At 39.8% G+C, this 24,443-nt stretch overlaps 1 protein-coding gene across 1 annotated transcript; it reads left to right on the top strand.

The window, feature by feature from the left end:
* Positions 1 to 611: 611 nt before the first annotated feature.
* On the top strand, positions 612 to 22,726 carry cilp2 (cartilage intermediate layer protein 2). Its single transcript, XM_011473490.4, has 9 exons — positions 612 to 855; positions 9,674 to 9,751; positions 12,349 to 12,618; positions 12,727 to 12,909; positions 14,265 to 14,420; positions 14,507 to 14,824; positions 15,026 to 15,134; positions 15,247 to 15,404; positions 19,337 to 22,726. Exons 1-9 carry the CDS (start codon positions 633 to 635, stop codon positions 21,748 to 21,750), a joined length of 3,909 nt encoding a protein of 1,302 aa, XP_011471792.1. The 5' UTR covers positions 612 to 632; the 3' UTR covers positions 21,751 to 22,726.
* The last annotated feature ends 1,717 nt before the right edge of the window (positions 22,727 to 24,443 follow it).

Below are 24,443 nucleotides of genomic sequence, written 5' to 3'. Positions count from 1 at the left end.
AACGATTCTGAGTTACTAAACCAAACCTGGACTTAAACCCGAGGACCAAGTAGCATCTGTCATGTGAGAAGAGAAAATAGAGAGGAAGACTGAGGCAAATGGAAAACGTGATACTCCATATCACAGAACCTACTACATGTATGAAATGGGCACATTCAAGGCAAAACATGATCCTAAAACATTAGCAAGGCAAAATAAAGCATTTTGGAAGAAAGTCTGAAGGTAAAGCTTTCTGCACGACAAAACAGAAACCACATTAGATAGACACACTCATGTCTGCACACACACATGTGTGTGAACACACTTCTGTTCTGTGGACAAACAGCTTAATTAAAAAAAAAGAAAGCTGAAATAAGCCACAGCAAGAAAAATAGGATTCAAAGGTGACACAATTCTTAGCCAAATGAGAAGAAACACTTCAGTGGTTTCATCTCAACTACATACATTCTGCCTTTTTCTGTGTGTGTGATTCTGTCTCCATCCATCCGTCCAGGTCCTCCCTTTTTTTTTGGCAGGGACCAATTTGCCAAGTTTCATTGGCCAATTCCAGTGTGTAAGGGGCTGAACTGGAGAGCACTGCTGATGCCTTTCTTATAAAAAGCTTCTGTTTTCTGCTTAGCTACTCGATTTTCATGAGAAGGAGCAGCAGCAAGACTCGACCATCAGCATCACTCCTGTCTGTGGATTTCAAGCTGGACATCAGAAAGCTGAGAAAGAAGCTTTTCAATCATCCTGAGATTTGCATCAATGCTGTAGAAAATCTGAGTAAAGAAATCTCGTTTGTCAGAACAATGTTGGAATTGAACAAGCTGCGACTTCTGCTGTCTTTGCTGGCCTATGTGACTCTGGGTCAAGGTAAGTCATGGCTGATTTACTGCACAGACAATACAAAAATGTTGTTGTTTACCTTTCAACACATCCCGTCAGGTGTTGCCACAACCAGAAACTCAAAAAGTCATGGAAATGTAAAAGCAAGCTTGATGTATAAAAAGTGTAACAGGGCTTTGAATAACCCAAAAAGAATTTTAAAACTATGGTTTAAGAAAACAAATCCAGTATGAGACGTCCAAAGGTGTGTGTAAGATTTAGTACATTTCAGAGAAATAGCTCTGATTCATTGTCTTTTTTAGCTTGTGGGATTGAGAAGCAAAGAAAACTCCCAGTATAGTTTATTCAAACAGTAAAGGTTTACCAAAGCCAGAAGCTGATCTGCGTATGATAAAAAAATATTCATGTTTATGCCAGGATTGACAAGAAAATATTGCTATGTTTAGTTCTGACAAATGATCAAAGCTAGCATTCTAAAATGTGGCATAGATCAAGAAATAAAACTTGGTGTTAGGTCTCAGACATGTGCCTCTGCTCTAATTCATGCTGTAGGGGGATCTGATGACAAAGATGTTGTCTGAGGTTTATTCACATATCAAAGCCCATCTATGATCTATCAACAAAGCACCATCACCAGAAACCTGCACTGCATTTTTTATTTCACACATTTTATTTCTCAAAATCCACTGGTCTTACTAAGGGACACTATTGTTTATTTTTATTTTATTTCAGTTTACCGTATTTATCCTTTTTACATGTACAGTTTTACGTATAGTGTCTGTCACTTTATATTGGGGTGTGAGTTCTCAGGGTGGTAAATATCTGACCACAAAGACCTACCACACTAAGCAGTAGGGTGATGTGATTTAGCCTTTTTTCATCCACAAATGTGATGTCAACTGTCACCAAAGATCTAAACCCAGTCACCTTGGAAACCAGATGCATTGATCCTCTTTCATTCAATTTTATTTTTTCCAACACAAAATGAAAATAAACTCCCTCTGTGAAACACCTAAGGAAATGAGACATTTGCTCATTTTTAGTGATCATTTCTAGCCTTACAGTTCCATTGGTGACATCTTGTATTTCTTTTTTGAATAGATGTAAACTTCTGCTTTGATTTAAACCTTCAGCCAACCCATAAGTCCACACCACAAATTGATAAGCACATTTCATTTTTTGTAGCACGTATGCAGTGTTGTATGTTTACTGGAAGTAAGTTGATTCTGGCTTTAACCCTTGTGCTATCTTAGATGACCCCCCCCCCTTGCATTGACTTGTTCTCCCTACCATGACAAAGGTGGATGAAGGTGGAAAGATTTCATGTAATCCATGGACACCAGTGAAGATCACAAATCATTGAAGAAAAAAGGTTCAGAGCACTGTCTAGTGGGTCTAGATGACCCCACTCCCAATGGTAAAGTGCGATAGCACAAGGGTTACACATGATGAGTGCTGTTTTAAGTTTCACTGGTTCCCATAAATTCAATAACTTTAAAAATAGTGTATTTGTATGTGTCCAATAATCCACTCTAAATTATTCCAATAGCTTTTTTTTTTGTAAGATATACACTGTAGAATTGTTTTATAAGTATGTCCCCAAACTCTACACTGTACTGTAAATATGGTAGTATTATCGATCAACATGTTAGCAGACGTGCTTTGTGAGTGTGTTTTTTTTTCCAGCACTGCTATGCTTTAAGCAAGTTTAGCTCTGACTTGTTTTTTTTTTGTGGTCTATAATCATCAACTGTTGCTCAGTTTTGCACCCTCACTGGCTTTGTGTTTTACTAAATGAGAAAATGGAATGATGGAAACAAAAAATAAAGACTGCAGGTAAAATGCCCCCCCCCCCCCCCCCCCTTTAATTTTCGGTTTCCTGTTTGATGAGCATCTCAGACGCTTCACAGCATTTAATGCACCAGCACAGTATTATCTGCAGCCTCCTTCTGTTTTTGTCCTCATCTGTTTGCAGTTTGTTTCTAGTCTGTCTCACTTGGACAAATACTTTCCCTACCTTTTTTCCCCTCTGCATCCCTCCCTGCCATGTCACTTCATCTACACATTCTCTACTAATTTCTATGTCCTCTCCATCAAACACCTTAACTTTTCACCTCAACCTTTCAAACCTATGAGCTAACGTCCTACTTAAAGATGGCAGCTGTAAGGAATGCACACAGAAACTGAGGACCGTCGTTTTTCTAGCTTCCTGTCTCCCGTCTGCTTTTTCTTTTAAATTTTGTTGAAAAATTAGGAGTGCTTTTCCAGATGCTGACTATTGTCTGCTTCAAACACAACTCTGTCTAGCCAGCGGACTTAAGTGAAGATAATGTAAATGTAATTAAAGAAAAATGTACAAATTCTAACAATAATAATACCAAAGCCATGCCACATTTTCATTTTTCTGTTTCTAGTCTTCTTGTTTACACTCATTTATCAAGCAATTAGTTCTTGTTGAAATGACATGGTCTCTGCAGAATTGTTTCATTTAATTATTTCATTTATTTCCAACTATTGGCTCTTTTTCTCTATTAGAGTGCAGAAGTTCAACACCACCTTATTGTTTTTAACAGAGTCTGTTCTGGGTTCCTTAAAGATCTCCTTTTTTGCATCCAAGTTCTTTACAAATCCGTAAATCACGTGGCTGAATTGCATCACAGGCCAATGCCATGCAGGGACAAATGAGCTAATTTGAAGAAGCAACAGATGTTTTGAAGATCAGACAGATTTTTGAGATCGAGGAATGTTGGGCTGAGGAGGAAGAGCAAAGTTTTCTGAAACCACATACACCTCAAGCCAGGGGCTAGCCAAAACGTAACAGCTTCCATATGACATGGCTAATGGATCATCACACACAAAAGCCCACTCAGTCACATCAATCAATTCTAACACCAAATACCACTTAGAGCCAAGCTGCAGCTGCAAAAACTACACAACCTGATAAGCTAAGGCAGTTTGTCGGGTAAGCCATGTCATTTTTAAATCTTTTCCCTCATTTTATAGCTTGACATATTATAACCAGAACCTTTATCCTATCCTGTCTGCCAGGCGAAATTTGACACAACTAAGAATGCAAAATATGGATAAACATTTCTATGTGTAACTTCAAAAGTAATTTCTTTTACCAAATGTATTGATTGTTTTATTTAAATGTTAGGAAACACAGAACTCCGACTCACACAGCAAATAAGAACAGATGAGGTAATCCAGTAGATGGCAGAGAGTGATGATTGGGCCATGTTTTAATAGACGTGACAGAGACGATGAGGACAGATGGTGGTTGACTTTGCTAAAAGAATGAACATGTCAGTGGTGAAAACATTCCTGAACAGGGCGGAGCATAGGGGAATGTAACTGGATTAATGGAACAAGTAAGACCTACAGACCTGTGGAAACTACAGAGGACTAAAGTTGATGAGGTTTTTTTGTCCTGATCTGATTCCAAGATATTCAATTTTGAGTCCTGGCCCGATACTTTTGTAACACATTAAAAGATGGACCAATTTAATGAAAAGGCCCCGATTTGCTCCAATTTCTATTTTGTTAATCATTTAACACTTAAACAGAGCACCTATGTGAAGTACACTTTATTACTAATAGCATTGTCTAACCTGCTTGACTCACATATGTCCCATGATCATAAGATTGCAGGTTCGATTCCCGCCTTGCACGCCCACGAGTCGTAGTGTCCTTGGGCAAGACACTGAACACCACCTTGCCTCTGGTGGTTGGCGGGCGCCTCTGTTTGGCAGCGTAGCGGCCACCAGTGTGTGAATGTGTGTGTGTTCTGGGTGAATTGGACTGTGACTGTAAAGCGCTTTATCCTTGTAGGTAGAAAAACGCTATATAAGTATACGCCATTTACCATTTACCAGTCCTGAAGAACAACCCCACACCATAATTCCTCCTCCACCAAATTTCACACTCAGCACAATGCAGTCCCAGATGTACCGTTGTCCTGGCAACCTCCAATCCCAGACTGGTCCATCAGTTTACCAGATGGAAAAGTGTGATTCATCACTCCAGAGAAGGCGTCTCCACTGCTCTAGAGTCCAGTGGTGGCGTGCTTTACACCTCTGCATCGATGCTTTGCATTGCACTTGGTGATGTGTGGCTTGGATGCAGCTGCTCTGACATGGAAACCCATTCCATGAAGCTCTCTGAGTGCTGTACTTGGACTAATCTGAAGGTCAAAGTTTGGAGCTCTGTAGCAAATGACTGCAGAAAGTCTGGGACCTCTTTGCATGATGTGCTTCAGCATCCACTGACCCCTCTCCATCACTTTATGTGGTCTACCACTTCATGTCTGAGTTGCTGTTGTTCCTAAACTCTTCCATGTTTTTCTGATAGAGCTGACAGTTGACTGTGGAATATTTCAGAGTGAGGAAATTTCACTACAGGATTTGTTGCACAGGTGGCGTCCAATGACAGTTCCACACTGGAATTCACTGAGCTACTGAGAACAGAACATTCTTTCACAAATGTTTGTAAAAACAGTCTGCATACCTGAAGACTTGATTTGATACACCTGTGGCCAGGCCAAGAGATTAGGACACCTGATTCTGACCATTTGGATGGCTGAGCCAACACTTCTGGTAATAGTGCATGAGCAGACACGCCTTAACAATCAAGCAAAAATAGTGCAACTATCAACTAGAATAAATAGCTGACTGTAAAAATAGGTGATAATTATTCATGTTAGAAAATATGGTGACTGAAGCTTTAGTATGCTCAGAACTGTTGAACATTTTGGTTAAATGTAATTTATATCTCCATTAAAATGTCTTAGAGAGCAATGCTCACTAAAAAGTAAAAAAACAAAACAAACATGATCTGTTTTCTTTTAAAATGGATTTGAGGTCGTTGTTTAAGCCAAACCTGTGCACTTGAGCACTTGCTGTCAGTTTAAAGGTTTTCACTAACTTTACGGAACTGTTTTAGTTTACCTCCTACTCAAGCTAGTGTAGTATTCTGCTGCGCAGTAAAATATCCTCATCCGTTTATGTTATGAAGAGTTCCAGTAAAGTATTTATCTAAGTTTGAAATATTCAATCACTGGTCATTTTATCAGGTCCACACCTAGTATCGGGTTGGACCCCTTTTTCCTTCAGAACTACCTTAATCCTTGGTGGCAGAGATTCAACAAGGTTCTGGAAACATTCCTCAGAGTTTGGTCCACACTGACATGACAGCATCTCACAGCTGCTGTAGATTTGTCGGCTGAACATCCATGATGCTGATCACCCGTTCCACCACATCCCAAAGGTTCTGTATTTGGTTGAGATCTGGTGACTGTGGAGCTATTTGAGTCCAGTGAACTCATCGTCATGTTCAGGAAACCAGTCTGAGATGATTCCAGCTTTATGACATTGTCTATGGGGGCTCTTTTGGCCATCATTGTCTCCTTTCATTCCATGTTATTCCCCCCTTTCCCCTCAATTACAATGAAGGCTCATTCTAATTCCAATAATAGAGATTACATTACGAAACAAATTAGGAAAGGAAGTGAAACCATGTAAAACCATGAAACGGTTTAAACACAGAGGATTTCCTTTTTTAAGTCATTGTAATGATTTAGGACAGAACCCAAAAAGACAGAGACCGAGGAGCAGAAGAAAGTTCGGCTGAGTGATGCAGATATCAAAGGATGTCAGGTTTTTGGAAGGATGTAGCTCAACCCCAGAATGCACAAAACTCAGATAGAAGGAACACAAGCTTTATTTAGCTCGGTTTTATCACTATTGAGTTTGAGAAGGTTTAAGGTGAACCCGTTTTTGATTTCAGATAGACAGAAGTGGAGGGAGGAGGGTGGAAGAGAGGAGGCAGGTCTGCTTGATACATAGAGCTGGGTGTCATCGGCAAAACAGTGAAAAAGTAATGAAAAGAAGAGGACCAAAGACAGAACCTTGTGGGACACCATAAGAGACAGAGGAAGGTTGAGATTTAAATATTTAAGTTGAATGATTTGGGTGTGGCCTGAGAGGCAGGAGTGGAACCAATGGAGGGGGTAGGAGGTGATGCAGAGGGAGGAGAGCCTTTGTAGGAGGATGGAGTGAGAAATGGTATCAAAGATCACTCAGATCAAGGAGGATGAGGATGTGAGGAGGCCAGAATCCGCTGCACTGAGGTCATTGGTGAACTTGAGGAGAGCAGTTTCAGTGCTGTTTGAGGGGCGCAAACTGGCCTGAAAAGGTTCCAGAAGATTGTTATGTTTTAAGTGGTCATAAAGTTGGGAGGTGACAATTTTCTCTAGAATTTTGGAGATGAAGGGAAGGTTCGAAATTGTACTGAAAAACTGAAAAATTGTACTGGGATTTGAACCGGCTTTTGAAGGGTTGGTAAAAGCTGCCCTTTTAAAAAGTGATGGGACGGTAGCAGTTGATTGTGAGGAATGAATAATGGCGGTAATAAGCCTGGAGTTGCCTCTGCCTTTTTGGAGTTGCCTTTGTTTGTGGAGATGAGTTCAGAGAAGTAGTCTATTTTTGTGGTAGAAAACAGGTCCTTCTACTGAGTGAGATGTGATAGTTAGGTTTCTTTATGAACGGTTAAGCCAGTTCTTTTATAGAGTCGCTCTGGCTGGCGACCTTTGGCTTTCATGAGACGGAGCTCAGGGGTTTATGTTTTGTTTCTTTTTCCTCTGTTGATTAGCATAAATAAGTGATGCATGAAAGTGGAAAAAAATAAGAAAGAACAGTTTCTGTGCAGTCATGCTTTATAAAGTATTGTCTTGTGAATGAGCAGATGTGGTGTGAAAGGCTGAACACAAAGCCAAATAGAAGTCAGATGTTGGATGTAGAAGCTGTCAGACGTCATGGTGATGAGAAAGCCAACATACGGAACTATGATAAGTAATCTGGAAGCTTGTTTTGTCTTTCTATATGAATCAAGTTTGTAATTTTGGATTTATGAATGATCATTTATAGGGTTATATTAAAATTGAACACATGAATACATAATGGAACTGGCCCACCATAGATGGGGTGTATTTTGGTTTAGGAGCAATCTTTTTCTGGAATATCTCTATGATGATGATAATAATTTGAAAACAAACATCAAAAAGTAACAAACAGCCTTTACACTTTAGGATTTATGCTTCAGAGTAGAATTTAAGGAAAGGAACAAGAGGAAACCATTGGCCTTACAGCCTGACTCTGTTGGCTTTAAACAACAGCAGAACTCTTCAGTCACGTGCTACAACATGGAGCCGTGACGGCCACTCAGCCGGTAACATGTACTGATTTTCAAAACCTTTGACCTGTGCTGGCTCACACCTGCATGAGCAGTCATTTCTCCAATTGATTTCTGTAAAGACAGCATTCACTTTGTTAATCCCATCCTGGAGAAACTACTTCTAAGCAGTTTTTTCTTTTCCGTTTTTGCTAATCTGGATTTTCTCTTTAGTTTTATATTCCATCATCCGTCTAATAAAACTCAAGTGCTTGTTTGCTATTGGCTTTTTTTTTATTTTGAAACACATTGAAATTAAAATCAGGAGCTCTGCTGTTCTCTTCTTCTGGTGTGAGGGAGGGAGGTAATGAGCTCCGTTTACGGAGGAGCAAAAGCAAGAAAGGAATGGTTGCATTTTAGAGCAGGAATGAACGCTCCTCTCTTTCAGACAGTCTAGCAAACACTAACCTGCAGCACCTTTTAGAAAAAAAAACACTTGCATAACTGTGAACATTAAAGTCAGCGAAGACAGAGCATGGAACACTTCTATAACTGCTTCTGGGATGCAAAAAAAGACTAAAATGTATTATCCAGTAGAAGAATAATGGGGAAACTATTTGAATATTTGACCTGGGAAACTGAATCCACAGACAGACGTACATCTGCTGAACAGATTAGAAGAAAGCATTTGAATGTGGTTCTCAAGTCAACCCACTGTCTCAGACACAGCGGCTAACTCAAAAACCTTGCAAGGATTTTCTAAAAGCCAAAAACATTAAAATCAACAGTGATATTTTGCTAAATCTATCAGGAAATGTAAATAAAAATGTAAAGGTTGAAAGGAAAGACTTGGCATGACAGTAAAGACTTGACGGGAACCATAAAACCTGCACAGACTGGGATCAGTACCGCTCCTGCTTTTTGGATTCTCAGCTAATAAAGTCTGCAGTGTTTCCACATATTGCAGACACAAACACAAAAATCTTGTAGGAATTACTTTTGGTTGGCATCAATAAGGTTTATAATTTCTCCACGACTGATTTTACCTCAAAGTAAAAATGCCAGGAAAAAACCCCACAGCTGTTCTTAAATGAAAAGAACTCTAGCTGACATTAAATGGGACTTTTCCACCCTCATACTTTAAAGGAAGAGGACAAAAGATAAAATGTCACGTTTTAGATCAATTCTTTCACAAAAAGCAAAAATTGCTCCCATCTTAAAAGGCAGTAGATCAGAAAGCATTTGACTGTGACTCAAGGATGATTATATCATACTAACATTGCCATGTTTGTGCTAAACATCTGTTTCACATTACTGTTTTATTTTATGTTCTTTTATTGATGACATGATTCCACTGTTGGGAGTAACAGATGACCACATCCATGTAAGCTTTGTTGAGCTTCAGTTTCAGGAGTCTTTGTCTTTCTGTTAGTTTCTCAGCGTCATGGTGGAACAAAACGAGCTTCAAGTGAAAATGATCTTAAATGAAAATTACACATCAAAAGCAAGAAAAACACACTAAATAGAGGGCAAAAAGACGGTAATTTTGCACCACAATACGTAACCCCGTAATAAGTTTAAATGATATTCCTGTCAGATAAGAAAGAACTTTTTCTGCAATTTTTGCAGAAAAATAAAATATTAATTTTTTTCTTTGTTTTCTTCCAAACCTGTGCAGGTTCCTTGAGGACCAGGAACATTTCAGACCGAAGCAAAAGAACGGCCTCCAACCGGTTCAGCGACACACAGAGGACAGGTACTGAGTCTGGATGCCTCACATGCCAAAATATAGTAGTAAGATGGTAGCTGGAAACACACATGCTGAAAAAAGGCTTTATGAGAACGGGATTTGGGATTGGTCAGTTCAGAATCAGAAGTTCTTTATTGATCCCACATGTTGGAAATTTGTTTGTTACCGTAGCAAGTAAACATAAGCGAAAATAGAATTATATAAAAACCAATAATATAAAAAACAAAAATGTAGCATAAATGTTAACAAATAAATGGCCTTTCTCTAGAATCTATACCCAATGTTACAGTAGCTCTGAAGAATGTAAAAACAAATTTACAAAATTGTTCTTTCTGTTGAGTCTTTTCAAATCCAGCACATTATGTCCTTTGAGGGCCAAACTCATAAAGAATGTTTTTTCCCTAGAAACATTTCCATGTTCAGGCTCACGATGAAGGAGGAATGCGTGTGCGTCCACAGCTCTCACATTATTCACACACTCATGCTTTCGTGCTTCCCAAAAATCGGGTTGTCAAAAACAAAAGAAAACTATTTTTTTCGTTTAATATAAAAGAAACAGACAGGAGAAGATCTGCTTATTAAAACAATCGTGCATTTTGTGGTACAAACTTGTATGGCATGGATGTACCATAGGCACATAGCCAAAAAAAAAAAACAAGATTATGAAATATATAAATAACAATACAAATACTAGTATTCTGTAGGAACCCCTCAAGTTTAAAAAGTGCATTTTGTGCATGAACAGCCCACATTGTTGAGATGGGGGCAAATAGACATTGTTTATGTTTATAACAATAGAATTGAATGATACTTTATTAATCACACGATGACTGCCATCTTTACATTTTGGCTTTTTTTTATGACTAACCTCTCTGACAGAGGTTTCCGACTAAGATACTTTCACACCAAATTTGGTGCTTTGTGCCACAAAATGCATGATTTGTTCGAAGTATCGCCCTAACCAGCTCCGCTAACATTGACTATTATTGTTTTGATCAGACTGATTTTTGTTTTGCCATCAATAACCGCAGGCCTCTGTGATGTAAGGGCAGCCAGTTTGGTAAAGTTTAATCTATGGTTCTTCTCCTACTCCAACAAAAAAATGGGCAGTTAGATCTTTCCTTTTAAATATAATCCAGGATCAACCATGAATTGTAACAACTGGCCTCCTATTTTATTGTCATTTAAATCCAACTCCGATCATCTTTTAACGATTGTGAATGTGTTTTCAGTCGTCCTTTAGTTACTATAATGCCATTTTAAGCCAAAAAAAAATACTATTGTAGTTTGTCTGGGACATAGTTTCGGCAGAGCGGCAGGAGTTTTTGAGAAATTCACCTCTGAGTTGTGGGAGCGACTGTTGGGGCAGTGCAACCAGGCCCCCTTCCCATCACCCATAACTACATTTTCTGTTTACAATCTCTCCCATTAGCCTACAGCCCTCACACCCTAACATTAGTGGTGTGACAAAAATGGTAATCAACAGTGGAACCATCCAACCGTACAGTTTAGATCCAGATTCCAGCTCAGACGAGGAAAACAAAGACGTTCATGGATCTATTTGTCTGCAGGTGGGTGATCAGAATAGAGCAGAGTAGGAAGACTTTGGCTCCTCCCAGGGTAGTTTCTTCGTCCAAAATAAGCATTTTTCCAAGCAGCATTTTTCATACTCTCCTGATTCTCAACATTTCAATAAAAAAAATACTCAGAAATGCAATTTTGAGCTAATTTGTATTTACATCAGAAAAATGCTACAAGAACATGTTAAAAACACAGAAAACACAATTTTTATGGGAGAGGGTCTTTAAATGGTTTTACCTGGATAAAGAGGTTAATATTTCTGTACTATACTGATTAATACATGCAGTAAAGAGCTCTGTTACTTCTGTTTGTCAGTGCTGTCATCATCATTAAAGGGTTGTTTTAAAAGACTTTTATATTAAATGCTACTATCATTTTTAGGGTGGAAATTCTCTGAACCTTATGAAATCTTTTTACACCACATAACTACACATAATCTATAAATTCAATGTTATATGTATTCACAAACCTTTTTTAGTGTATTGGGGAAACTGCACAGTGTTTAAATACTGGATTTACCTGAGTACCATCACTTTTTGTAGTTTCTTCACGTTTTAAAGTCAGTTTAGGAATAGTTGTGTAAACAACACTGGTTCCATATTTGAAGCAACCACAGGCCTAAAACCTTGGCTTCCACTGGTTTTCCCATCAATTTTAGTCTCTCCATGGTGACATTTTAGAGACTTAAGAGGAAAATAAGGAAAAAGGTTGCAATTGTAAATATCCTAAAATCTGGAAAAGGTTGGTTTTTATTATGATTAAACTTTTTTAATATAGACTTTTATGTTTCATTCTATGCCAAAGACAAAAAAGAGGAAAATCTGCCTCAATACTCTGGTGCATATAAAGTCAGTCTCTAGTGGCCTTTCCCGCTGAAGCTGTCCCTATGAAGATGCATTGCTCATGCTGCAAAAGCCGAAATTGGTTAGATGCTTGGGCTTTTATGAAGGCCAGTTGCCCATACCATCATTATATATGTTTTCTTTGACGCTTTCCTTACTTTGTTGAATGTTCCCTTCCAGGCGTGACCGAGTGGACATCTTGGTTCAACATCGACCATCCCGGTGGAAATGGAGACTATGAGCGATTGGAAGCAATTCGTTTCTACTACAGAGAGCGAGTCTGTTCACGGCCTACAGCCATAGAGGCTCGAACCTCTGACTGGCTGACAGCCGCAGACACTGGTGAAGTGGTGCACTCTAGTTTGGAGAAGGGCTTTTGGTGCATCAACAAAGAACAACCAAAAGGCAACATCTGTTCGAACTACCATGTCCGCTTTCAGTGTCCCCCAGGTAGTCCTGTTGACAATAGTAACGCTTGATAAATATTCCATTCTAGTTTGCTTAGAATGTGAAATCGTTTGGTCTCTCATGGTTAAAAGAGCTTTTTTTCTTTTACAGTGCAGAGTTACTGGACTGAATGGAGTGAATGGGGTCCCTGCTCAGCCACAGTTTGTAGTGATGTGGGAATCCAGGTGCGCCAGAGGAAATGTTTGAGTTCTCAGCCCATGCCTCTCTTGTTTGTTCCAGCATGTCAGGGACACCACTCAGAGAGAAGGGAGTGTTCAACCCCACAATGCACAGGTGAGGACTGCAGCATCTATCAGCAGCTGTAACAAAAGTGGAACCATGTTTTAAAGCTGAACTGAGAAGAAAGAACCTGTTCACTAATGCTGACTTTTCCCCTTTGCCAACAGTTTCCCCCCCCATTTTTCCAATAATACCTTTATTAAAAACCTGCCTCAGATATTAAAACAGTTTAACACAACAGGTCATGTGTGAAACACTTGACCATATTGCATTAAAACAGAGCCAAATGTTTTCTTCTCAGACTACAATGGATTTTGAACTTCAAAAACGGAGGCTGTGTCCTAATTTCCTCCTTACTACATAACTACAAAAAAAAAAAAAAACGATGGTGCGGGACTATCCATCCATCCATGCATGCATGCATACATGCATCCATCCATCCATCCATGCATGCATGCATACATCCATCCATCCATCCAATCATCCATCCATCCATCCATCCATCCATCCATCCAATCATCCATCCATCCATCCATCCATGCATGCATGCATACATCCATCCATCCATCCATCCATCCAATCATCCATCCATCCATCCATCCATCCATCCATCCATCCATCCATCCATCCATCCATCCATCCATCCATCCATCCATCCATCCATCCAATCATCCATCCATCCATCCATCCATCCATCCATCCATCCATCCATCCATCCATCCATCCATCCATCCATCCATCCATCCATCCATCCATCCAATCATCCATCCATTTTCTTAACTTGCCTTTCAGGGTCATGGGTGGGGTACACCCTGGACAGGTCGCGGGACTATCTAGTGACCTGGATTTTATAAGCAATTCAGACAGCATGTTGACTACTTTTTTAATTTATTTTTTTAACATCAAATATGACATCACCGATTTCACAAAGTAAAACCTAATAAATAGGAACATTTAGACAAAGACTATTTATGAAACTATACTGGGTTCTAAAGAAGAAAAATTGGATGGTTTTAAAAAAAATTAAAGAATAAATACAATGCGTTGTTTTCACATGAAAAATAGTTCAAATGCAATGCATTGTGGTATCTATTCACCTAGTGAATATCAATGCACGCTGATGGTTTTTTGCAGAGACTTCCGGGACATTTTCAGGGCACCGGATAGAATTGTGGATTCAGACAACAGTACAAAATGGCAAACACCTTATATGTTGCACTAAGTAGTGAGTAGTAAAGGGATTCTGATACAGCCGCAGCGTATTCCAACATTTTGTCTGAATTCAACAAATGACCCTGATGCACACACCTTGACATGAAAGTCGAACCACCACAACTGATGCTAAAAGATGATCTGAAAGAAATTATTCCCAATTCTCTCACCATCTTGTGTAATTGTGTGTGATTCAGCCAAATGGAGTCCATGGGGTCACTGGGGGATGTGCTCAGTTACCTGCGGTGGAGGTCAAAGAACCAGAAGACGGACCTGTGTAAGAACCTCAGTCTCTGTTCAGTGTGCAGGTCGTTCTGTTGATATACAGAAGTGTGGAAAGACACCCTGCCCTGGTATTGAAAACCACAGAACCCCTCAAATGTGTTGCCGTGTTTGTATGATGGTGTCCGTCATCAGCCATTGTATTGTTTCACAACAGCCAAATGCCAGCTTGTGTGCGAGGAAGGCCATCCTAGTGAGGACTGCAGCCTCTGTGTGTGCGAGGACCACGTGTTGCATGGAGACGTCCATAGTGTGACAGGAGTCCCTGTGGAGGGAGCCAGAGTGTCTCTGGCTAGCCATTCTAAAGCCCTCCATGCTCAAACCAATGCTAAAGGGCAGTTTGTGCTCGCAGGAGTCTGCTCCTCCACCTCTTCTTCAATCATCATCAAGAAGGAGAAGTATGTCCCAACCATAGTCTCTACCTCTAGTAACACTACTGGATTGTCCAGGTTAAAGGCTGTCCTCAGATCAGCTGGTAAGTGCAGACAAGCAGACATTCTTAATTTTGGATTATTATTTCAAAAAAGAATCTCATCTAAAATTCATATTCAGGGATCAAAATAGAAAACAAAATTTTGTGCGGCTGAAAATTAATTTTTTGAACCATCAATCACCAAAGCTCATTACAAATTCAGAACAATAATCATCAGGATATTTGCATTTTCTTTTTGGACAGAAAAGCCTTACGTTGTGAAGCACCCAGAGGACAAAGTGCGTTATGAAGGAGGACGGGTGCTGTTGTGCTGCTCAGCAACAGGATCACCGGCGCCCAGCAAGTATTACTGGTGAGAAAAATCTGACGGTTATCACAGCATTGGTCAAAGCAAACCTGAAACAAACATAAGGAAAATTGTTATGTTTTCAAAAAGAATAATTTTTTTTCAAATATACATCTAGGTACCACAATGGGACACTACTTGACAGAAAGATTTACAAATATGAAGAGGACCTTATGCTGCAGGATCTAAAGTTTGAGCATTCAGGGGAGTATTACTGCAAAACCAGCAATCCTGCAGGCAGCATCAAGTCCTCTGTAGCCATCCTCTCTGTAATTGGTATGTGAACAATTGCATCAATTTAAGGTATTACTGTACATATTAAACCATTAGACCATTCCTTTAGTTGTTCCAGTTTCCAGCTGTGTAGTAAGTAATGAATGCCTCTTCAAATGTCAGTTCAGTGCAGTGGCTGGGAATTGCAAAACACATTTAAATTTTAAGGAACTATTGTCCATTTAACCAAAACAAATTAACATTTTACTTCACAAAACAAATTCAGGGGGAAAACCTTACAACAAACTCTGAAATAAATTTAAAGGTAAAAAGAAAATCATTTTTTTAACTGAATAGGAACTAGCTAAAAGCAAATAAAAGTGAGCAATAAGTCTCTAATTTACTATAGTGGATTGGATTTATCTGCACTTGTCCAGATGCTCAAACCGCTTACAATGTGTCCATTATTCATTCACTCTTTATTCATTCTTGGTGATGGTAGCTACTGTTGTAGCCACAGCTGTCCTGGTGCAGACTGACAGAGGTCTACTCCTCTGTCGCATCCTCCAACTCCAGTTCGTGCCCACAGCCCCTCTGACCATCACCGGGACGTTCATATACATTCACACAGTTGGAGCCCAGTTGGCTGGAGGCAGTGGGGATCAAACCGCCGATCGTTCGATCATTGGCCGACCTTCTCAACTGCCTGAGCCACTGCCGCCCTACACAAAAACAGCAATACATTACAGACTCAATCAAAACTTAAAAGGACTTGTTTAGTTTCTGTCTACCTTTACAATTTATAAAGTTACAAAACCAAACAGAAGTTAGGTGTGTATTTTCCAGAAATTGGGAAATCTCTTATCCTTAAAAAAATAAAAACTTTTTTTTTTTTAACTTGTCCTGCCTGTGCAGCAGCTGAGCAAACAGATGAGACCTGAAGGCTCTTGTGTTAGACAGATTTTACTGTTACAACATGAGGTTATCTTATGACACACAAGGTGCATATTTGAATAAACCCCTTTTGTATTTGAGGCTAAACTTTATTTATATTACATTATTATATAAATTTATATTCATTATGTTTGTATACATTTCTTCTTGGACCGGATGGAAAAAAAGAGAAGAGAATGGGATTTTAGAGAGGGGCGATAAGGGAACAAAAGGAAGGGGAGAAAAGGGGTTTAGGGCGTTGGAGGATGAATAAGAAGTAGGAGAGGGTTGAATCACAAAGCAATAAGATGCTGGAGGTTTGTCATCACTACTTTCAAGTGTAGATGTATAAAAAATCTAAAAGGGGGAGGCCTGTCCACACACACACTCAAATGTTCCAAACATACCTGTTGGTTCCAAAAATCTTTACATACAAACATGTCAACATGTACACAATACAGCTCACACACACATACAAACACACACGTAAAACATACTTCTGTCATGCTATTAGTGCAATATGAGCTGACACCTGTGCTCAGGTGAGTGTCTGTTCTCTACAGTGGTGGATGATGGAATGTAAAAAGAGGGGGAGTGCCCGGTCACCAAGACCCTTGCTGAAAGCGAGACAAAAGTGGTTAAAGGGCCTGTATCGTGCAAAATCAACCTTTTGAGCTTTTAAGTGTATTATAATGTTCATTTTTTACGATGAAAAACCTTAAAGTGGTTTTATCATCCTTTCACACATTTCTGAGTATTCCTCTAAAAACCCGTGGTCTGAGCACCAGCCCCTCCCAATCCACCAAAACTAGTGGGTTCTCATATTCATACCTAAAAGTGAGAACAGCCCCTTCCAGGAAGAGTCTGCACTGCCAGCACAGGCTAATAGATACACCCACTTTCTCCACGGGGCTAGCGCTGATCAGCTAAACACTTTCCTGCTCCTTTAAGACCCCCCCCCCCCCCCCCCCCCCCCCCCCCCGGGATGTACACAGTCGTGCAGACTACGGGCGTCTGTGGTAATTGTGTTCCAATTGTTGGAAGCCAGTGCAGCGATGGCCAAAAACGCTCTTTTAATGTAGCATTTAAACTTTGTGCAGTGGCATACGCCAAAGAACATTCTGGTGAGGTAACTGAACGTCATTTTGGGGTCAAACTTAAACGTTTCCCAGGATGGCGCAGGCAGATGGGTGATATTGAGAAGACGGCAGCAAACGATTTCCTGGCGAAGGTGCAAAGAAAGCGAGCGACAAGAACTGGTTTGAACATGGATTTTTGAGCAAAGACAGAAAGGTGCGCATGTCTCCAGGAAAATGATCCCCATGAAAGCGAGGAGGATTTTTGATATGGAGATTGATGATGCTTCAATTCAATTCAGTTCAGTTTTATTTGTATAGCCCAAAATCACAACAACAGTCGTCTCGATGGGCTTTGAAGTAAGCATGAACTCAAAAGGATCATGAATACAAAGAGTTCAATAGGAAAATACTAAAATGAACTAACAAACTGACTAAGCCATACTGGCATCCCTGCCCTTAGACCCCCCTTCGCGGCTTCAAACAGAAATGAAACGCCATGATGCCATTGACAGGTCATGAAATGGGCGGGACCCACAACAAGTGAATGACCCCGCCTTTCGCTTCTTGTGAGTTCACAGAAAAGAACTACTATTTCATAAAAACTTTGTTCTTTAGCGTGTCAAAGGTTTATATGATCATATACATGTGTATGGATATAGTTTACTCTAAAAGGCTTAAGAAACACATGATATAGACCCTTTAATTTATTTCCAAATTTGTAGATGTTTTCCCTCTTGTAAATTGTTTTTTGTGAAATGTAATTTTTTTTGATAAATTTAGCATCATTTTGTAAAATGTAATTTTATATAGAAATGTAAATTGAATGTGTTTTGTTCAGTATCTGTTTGCTTGGGGTAAATGTAATATTGCGTTCATTAGGTTTAAAGTGTTTTGCCCTTCCAAGGCACTGTACCTCGGCAACCAGCGTGGCAACTTACAGGACCTTTAAAGAAAGCATTTCGAATGAATGTGTCTGTATGTCATTTTATTGATTATTAGTGGGATATCATAAAATCTATGTTTAAAGACTGAATTCCTAAAACTCAACCTGAAGGCCTGTTCACACCGGGACGAATTTCGCCGGCGATTTTCGCCGACGTTTAACGCCTCGTGACTAAACAAAGGGCACCAACGAGAGTGTGCACACCGACGCGAAAAAACGCCACGCGTTAAAGCGTCAAAAAAAAAAAAAACGCCTCGGGTTCGTTTTTTTTTTTCGACGCGTCGCGTCGAAATCTACTCGACCAATGAGAATGGCGCTTTTGCTCACGTGTCTGGAGCTTCTGAAGTTACAGTAAAACACAACTTGGGGGCGCTCAAACACAAAACTGCCTTTCTGAGCACACATACCAGCGAAGAAGATAGACGCCAAGTAGCGTCTACACTGCCGCGAAGCAATAATGACGGACATTCTAAAACATCCCCGAACCAAGCACCAGTTGGAGCTACTGGTGCTTGAAATATTCATGTTTTCTTTGTTTGATTCTGACAAGCGGGTAAATACTTGCTCTCTTCTTCTGAGTGAAAAGCGACTTTAAGAAGCGTAAAGTTGCGCAGCGCCACCTTGTGTACAGGAGTATTTCTGTTTACATTAAGCGCCATCTAATGTCAGGGAATGAAATTGCATGTTCACTCCACTCATCGTCAGCGAAAATCGCCTGGGTGTGAACACAAAAAACGTGGCGAAAAACGCTGGCGAATAACGCCTGGCGAATATTCGTCCCGGTGTGTACGGGCCTTGACTCATTTTACATCTACTAAAAGACCTCTAAAATGAAATTGAATTCTGTCTGATCTAAAGAATATATCAGTTAAAACAAGAACAATATTAACGTTTTAAGAATGTCCATTTCTAAAAGTAATATAGGTGTTTAATCACCAAAAAGGACCAATCTCTTGTGGTTTGTGTACATCCAATTCTATTTTATGACTAGACAAATTGTAATTTAAACAGCATAATTTAATGTTTCATTTGATTCACAGCTAAAGGAACACCAGCATGCGACTCCACTCCTGAAGCACATCTCATTAGGCTACCATTGGACTGTGTCCAACCTGGAACACAATCAAAGTACTACAATGCTGGCCGCTGCCCACACAACAAATGTGCTGGATCCCTGGAGTTTGACATGCGCTGCAAAGATGGAGCTGGATTTTGCTGTGGGGTTCAGAGTATGGAGAGTCGGGTCATTGACTGTGGTAGTTACAGTCTTCCTATCCGGGCGGTGACAAAATGCATCTGTCAGAAATGTATGCAGCCAACAGTAATTGTTCGTGGAAGAGTGGTGACAGCTGACAATAATGAGCCTCTGCGATTTGGGCACATCTACATTGGCAAAGAAAGAGTGGGTACTACTGGATACCAAGGAGGGTTTACTTTGAAAATCGCTCAAGACACACAAAGGTTAGTGGTAAATTTTGTTGATCCCACTGAAACGTTTCTTAACACGCCAAAGGTGTTCATCTTTGACAAAAAAAGTGGATCCATCTATCATGATGTAAAAGTCATGAGAAAACAAAAACCAATTGATATTAATTCCAGAGAGACAAATGTCATTGATCTAGGAGAAATTAAAGGGGAAGATCCAATAGGACAGTTAGTAATTCCTCCCAATTCCTTTCATAAAGACACTGGAGAGGTGTATGAGGGAACTGTGAAAGCTAGCGTTACATTCATTGACCCAAGAAACATTACAACAGCCGCTGCAACCCCTGGGGATCTCAACTTTGTAGACGATGAAGGTGACATGCTTCCTTTGAGGACTTATGGCATGTTTTCAGTGGATTTCAGAGATAACTCCAGCAACAAAGTTCTTGGAGCAGGAGCTGTTCAAGTCCTCCTTGACACACAGCATGTCAAAATGCAAGAGCACATTCCTCAAATGAAACTGTGGTCTTTAAACCCAGACACGGGGGTCTGGGAGGAGGAAAGTAAATTCTCTTACAGCACAACAACTGCAGATGGTCATGGACGGAGCAAGCGTGAGGAGCGCACTTTCCTTATAGGAAACATGGAGATAAGAGAGCGCAGACTCTTCAATTTAGATGTGCCTGAAAGCAGGCGGTGTTATGTGAAGGTTCGTGCCTACATGAGTGACAAATTCCTACCTACTGAACAGTTGGAAGGTGTTGTGATCACTTTGATAAACCTTGAACCCAAACCTGGCTATTCATCCAACCCTAGGGCATGGGGACGCTTCGACAGTGTTATAACTGGGCCCAATGGAGCCTGTTTGCCAGCTTTCTGTGATGCTATGAGGCCCGATGCTTACACAGCTTATGTTACAGCAATGCTAAATGGAGAGGAGCTTGAGGCTGCTCCATCCACACCAAAGATGAATCCAAACATTATTGGAGTATCTAAGCCTTTTCTGGATAAATTAGACTACCAGCGTTCAGATCACACAGACTCTGCCCTAAAGAAAACAGCCTTTAAAATCAATCTGGCAAAGCCAAACCAAAACAACCTTGATGAGACCAATGGACCAATTTATCCATATCAGAGTATGATAGCTTGTGAAAATGCCCCTATAGATGCAAATCATTTTAGATTTTTTAGAGTGGAAAAAGACAAGTATGAATACAATGTTGTTCCCTTTGAGGAAAATGACTTGACGTCATGGACAGGAGACTATCTCTCCTGGTGGCCTAACCCCCAGGAGTTTAGAGCATGCTTTATTAAAGTCAGAATTCATGGGCAGAAGGAAGTTATGGTCAGGTCAAGGAACCATGGAGGAACACACCCAGAAACAAAGGACAAACTTTATGGCATTAGAGACATTCGCAGTACTCGTGACATGAGAGAGGCGAACACCTCGGCTGCTTGTGTTGAGTTTAAATGTAGTGGCATGTTATATGATCAGTCAGAGGTAGACAGATCCCTTATATCAGTGCTTCCACAGGGTAACTGTCGCAGGATTAATATCAACAACCTCCTACAGGAATACCTAATTAAACATCCACCGTTCACTCAGAGTAATGGGTCTCATTCTTTTACCATGATGGCACCTGTGGATCCTTTGGGACATAACTATGGCATCTACACTGTCACCGACCAGAACCCAAGGGTGGCCAAAGAGATTGCTATTGGACGCTGCTTTGATGGTACCTCAGATGGTTTCTCCAGAGAGATGAAGTCCGACTCTGGAGTAGCACTGACCTTCAGCTGTCCAGAGAGGAAAATTAACAGGCAAAGTCTCTTTCAACGTCTGCAAACCAACCCAGGTCAGACTTTGTCTCAAATGGCAAGAGACATGAGAGACTTTCAGGGTGAGCAAAGGCAAAGGTCAGCTACCCAGGTGGTCTTTCCCTCAGAGCAGCGTGGTAGGACTCAGAGTCGCAGAATGAGCTCTGGAGCCAGGAGAACAGTGCCTGTGCGAGAACAGCAGTACCAATAAGTAGTACCATAGAAGGAGGGTTTTCTAAGATCGTTCCATCTAAACTTATATTGACAGCAGTTTCAGAGGGATTTATGTTATTTTGTTTTAATTTTGAGGCAAATGGTGAAAAATTGGCAAATTTAAAGAAACTTCAGGGTAAAGGTTGTCTGATCAAAAGCATTCATTCCCTGAAGACAATAAAAAGACTGTGGTAGACACCATTCAACAAAATCATTGTATGATTGACTGTAATCGTGAAGCAAATGGAGACTTGAACAATTGTGTATTAAGATGTATTCCTTTCTTTCTAAAAGGCAGGTATCATTTTGTCTTTTTGTAAATGTACAACAGGCTAAAATAGTTTTGTTGTAATTTCCTAAATGAATACATAATATTGGGAAATGACAATGGATTTTATATGACTTTTGTGGTATTTACTTTCTTTCAATGTACTGTACTTCACTGTAAATACTTTGTTGAATTTGTCTGAATTGACTATTGTTTTCTAACAAACTTGTTCATTTAGCATCATAAAGAAATTAAAGGGAAGTTTTTGTTTTTCTGAAACGGCCCAAACTTTTCTGTAGACTCAGAAAACCTTACAAAGGAAGATGCACTTGAGAAAGACAGAGGGCCATGCCGGTCAGAGGTGGGGTAGGTTTTAAACCAAGCATTTTTGTTATTATAGTCCTACGGCACAACTACAATCAGTCAAAAGTCTTCCCGTGCCTACTTCAGATGTAAGAGGCCAAAACCTTTTCCAAGGAAAGCATTGATTTCACTTAGAAAACCTCTATAATGATAATTATTTATTGTAAGATATAACCTTATTATTGCAAAACAAAATGTTATCTGAACAGTGTTCCTGCATTCTGCATCACTTATGCCTATAATTTTATTCACTGCTCAAACGAATTTTGTATTAATAGATGTTTGTAAACTTTCTTTGTATTTTGAAGTGCAATATTATCAATAAATTTGAGAATTACTCAAATTCAGCCTGTAGTAAATTATTCCTGTGGATGTAAACTTGTCATTAATGGCTTAAACTCTGAATTGTTAATATTATCCATCCATTTTTCCAAGTATCATGGGGTTACTGGAGCTATCCAAGCCAGTTTTGGGATCACACAGAGATTCACAACCGCACACACTCACAATTACACTTAGGAACAATTTAGAGACCCCAATTAACTGATGATAATGCGATATAACACAAAATTTCATTCCCTCATGTTTTTAGACTGCTACATAACTCATTTAGAATTCAGACCTTATTTAACAGTTTGTACAGCTATAGGTGTTCAGTTTAACCTGTCAAAGGGATTAAATATTCTCAGCTAATGGCTTTCTTTACAGAAGCAAAAATGTGCACTGCACAACGTAGAGTACACTATTAACCCTTGTGCTATCTTAGATGACCCACCCTTACATTGACGTGTTCTCCCTACCATGACAAAGGTGGATAAAGGTGGAAAGATTTCATGTAATCCATGGACACCAGTGAAGATCACAAATCAAAAAAGGTTCAGAGCACTGTCTAGTGGGTCTAGATGACCCAACTCCCAATGTTAAAGTGCTTAGGAAAGCACAAGGGGTTACCCTGACACTGTTGGTTTGGCTGGACAAATTGATCAAGTGCTTTCCATGTGTCATGAGTGATAGTGTAGTTACATACACAATAGATATTTGCACTACACATTATGATAATAATACAAAACATTTATTTATTTAGCATAGAGTCTTTCAAGTTCACAATGTAGCTACTCAACATACAACTTACAGTGGGCACCATTGTGGGAAGTATGGCAGAACACCAGGAAACACAGATTCTGCTCAGTAGGATAACCAAATGAAATACAGTCAGGACCATAAATATTTGGACAGATACACATTCTTTCTAATTTCTTTTGATGGTAGACTTGGATTTTGATACACCTACCTCCTGGAGGTTCAACTCCAGGCCTTTTATCTGCTTCACTCATAATGACATAACAAGGGAATTGCCCTCACCTGCCCATGTAATAGCATGAAAGTCAATTGTCCAATTACTTACAAGCCCATGAAATGAAGGGATTGTGTTTAAAAAATGCTTTAGTTTTTCACATTTTTATGCAATCTTTTTGTTCAACCCATGGAATAAAAGCTCAGGAGTTGATAACAGATAGACAGTTCGGTCTTGACATCAGCCGGATTGTAGAAATACAGCCCAGGGCAGATCAGAGCAGCAGCAGAAATTCATTGGTCGGGACAGAAAAACAGGTCAGAAATCCAGGTAAGCACAGACAACTCTGGAATCAGGTGCAGAGAGAGCAAAGATATTAGCAAACCATGTCAACTGAAGTGCTTAGAGAAACCACAAGGTGCTGATAAACAAATGTATTGCTTTTCATGAGAAAAGTGATTTTATTGTCTTATGTGGATGACTAAGACGCATAGTTATTCGCCAAATTCTAGGTAACTACTTTTTTGCTGCGATAAACAAAAGCATCCTAAAACATATATCACTGCATTTCCCCATCACTGACTTCTTTAATCATGGGCCAGAGGGCCACGAGTGTTGAGATCAAAAAGCTGCAGATGTAGCTTCCATCAAGTAAAAGGGATGATTGAACCCATGTGTAGAAAAGAGAAGCACTATAAAACTTTGGTGGTGTGTAAAATACCAAATCAGACCATCTAACAGATGTGATGTGAATAACAAAACATTT

This window comes from Oryzias latipes, chromosome 4, assembly GCF_053564925.1.
Source record: "Oryzias latipes strain Hd-rR chromosome 4, Olatipes_Hd-rR_3.1".
In the NCBI taxonomy this organism is placed as follows: Eukaryota; Metazoa; Chordata; class Actinopteri; order Beloniformes; family Adrianichthyidae; genus Oryzias; species Oryzias latipes.
This window is presented reverse-complemented; position numbering and strand designations above follow the sequence as displayed.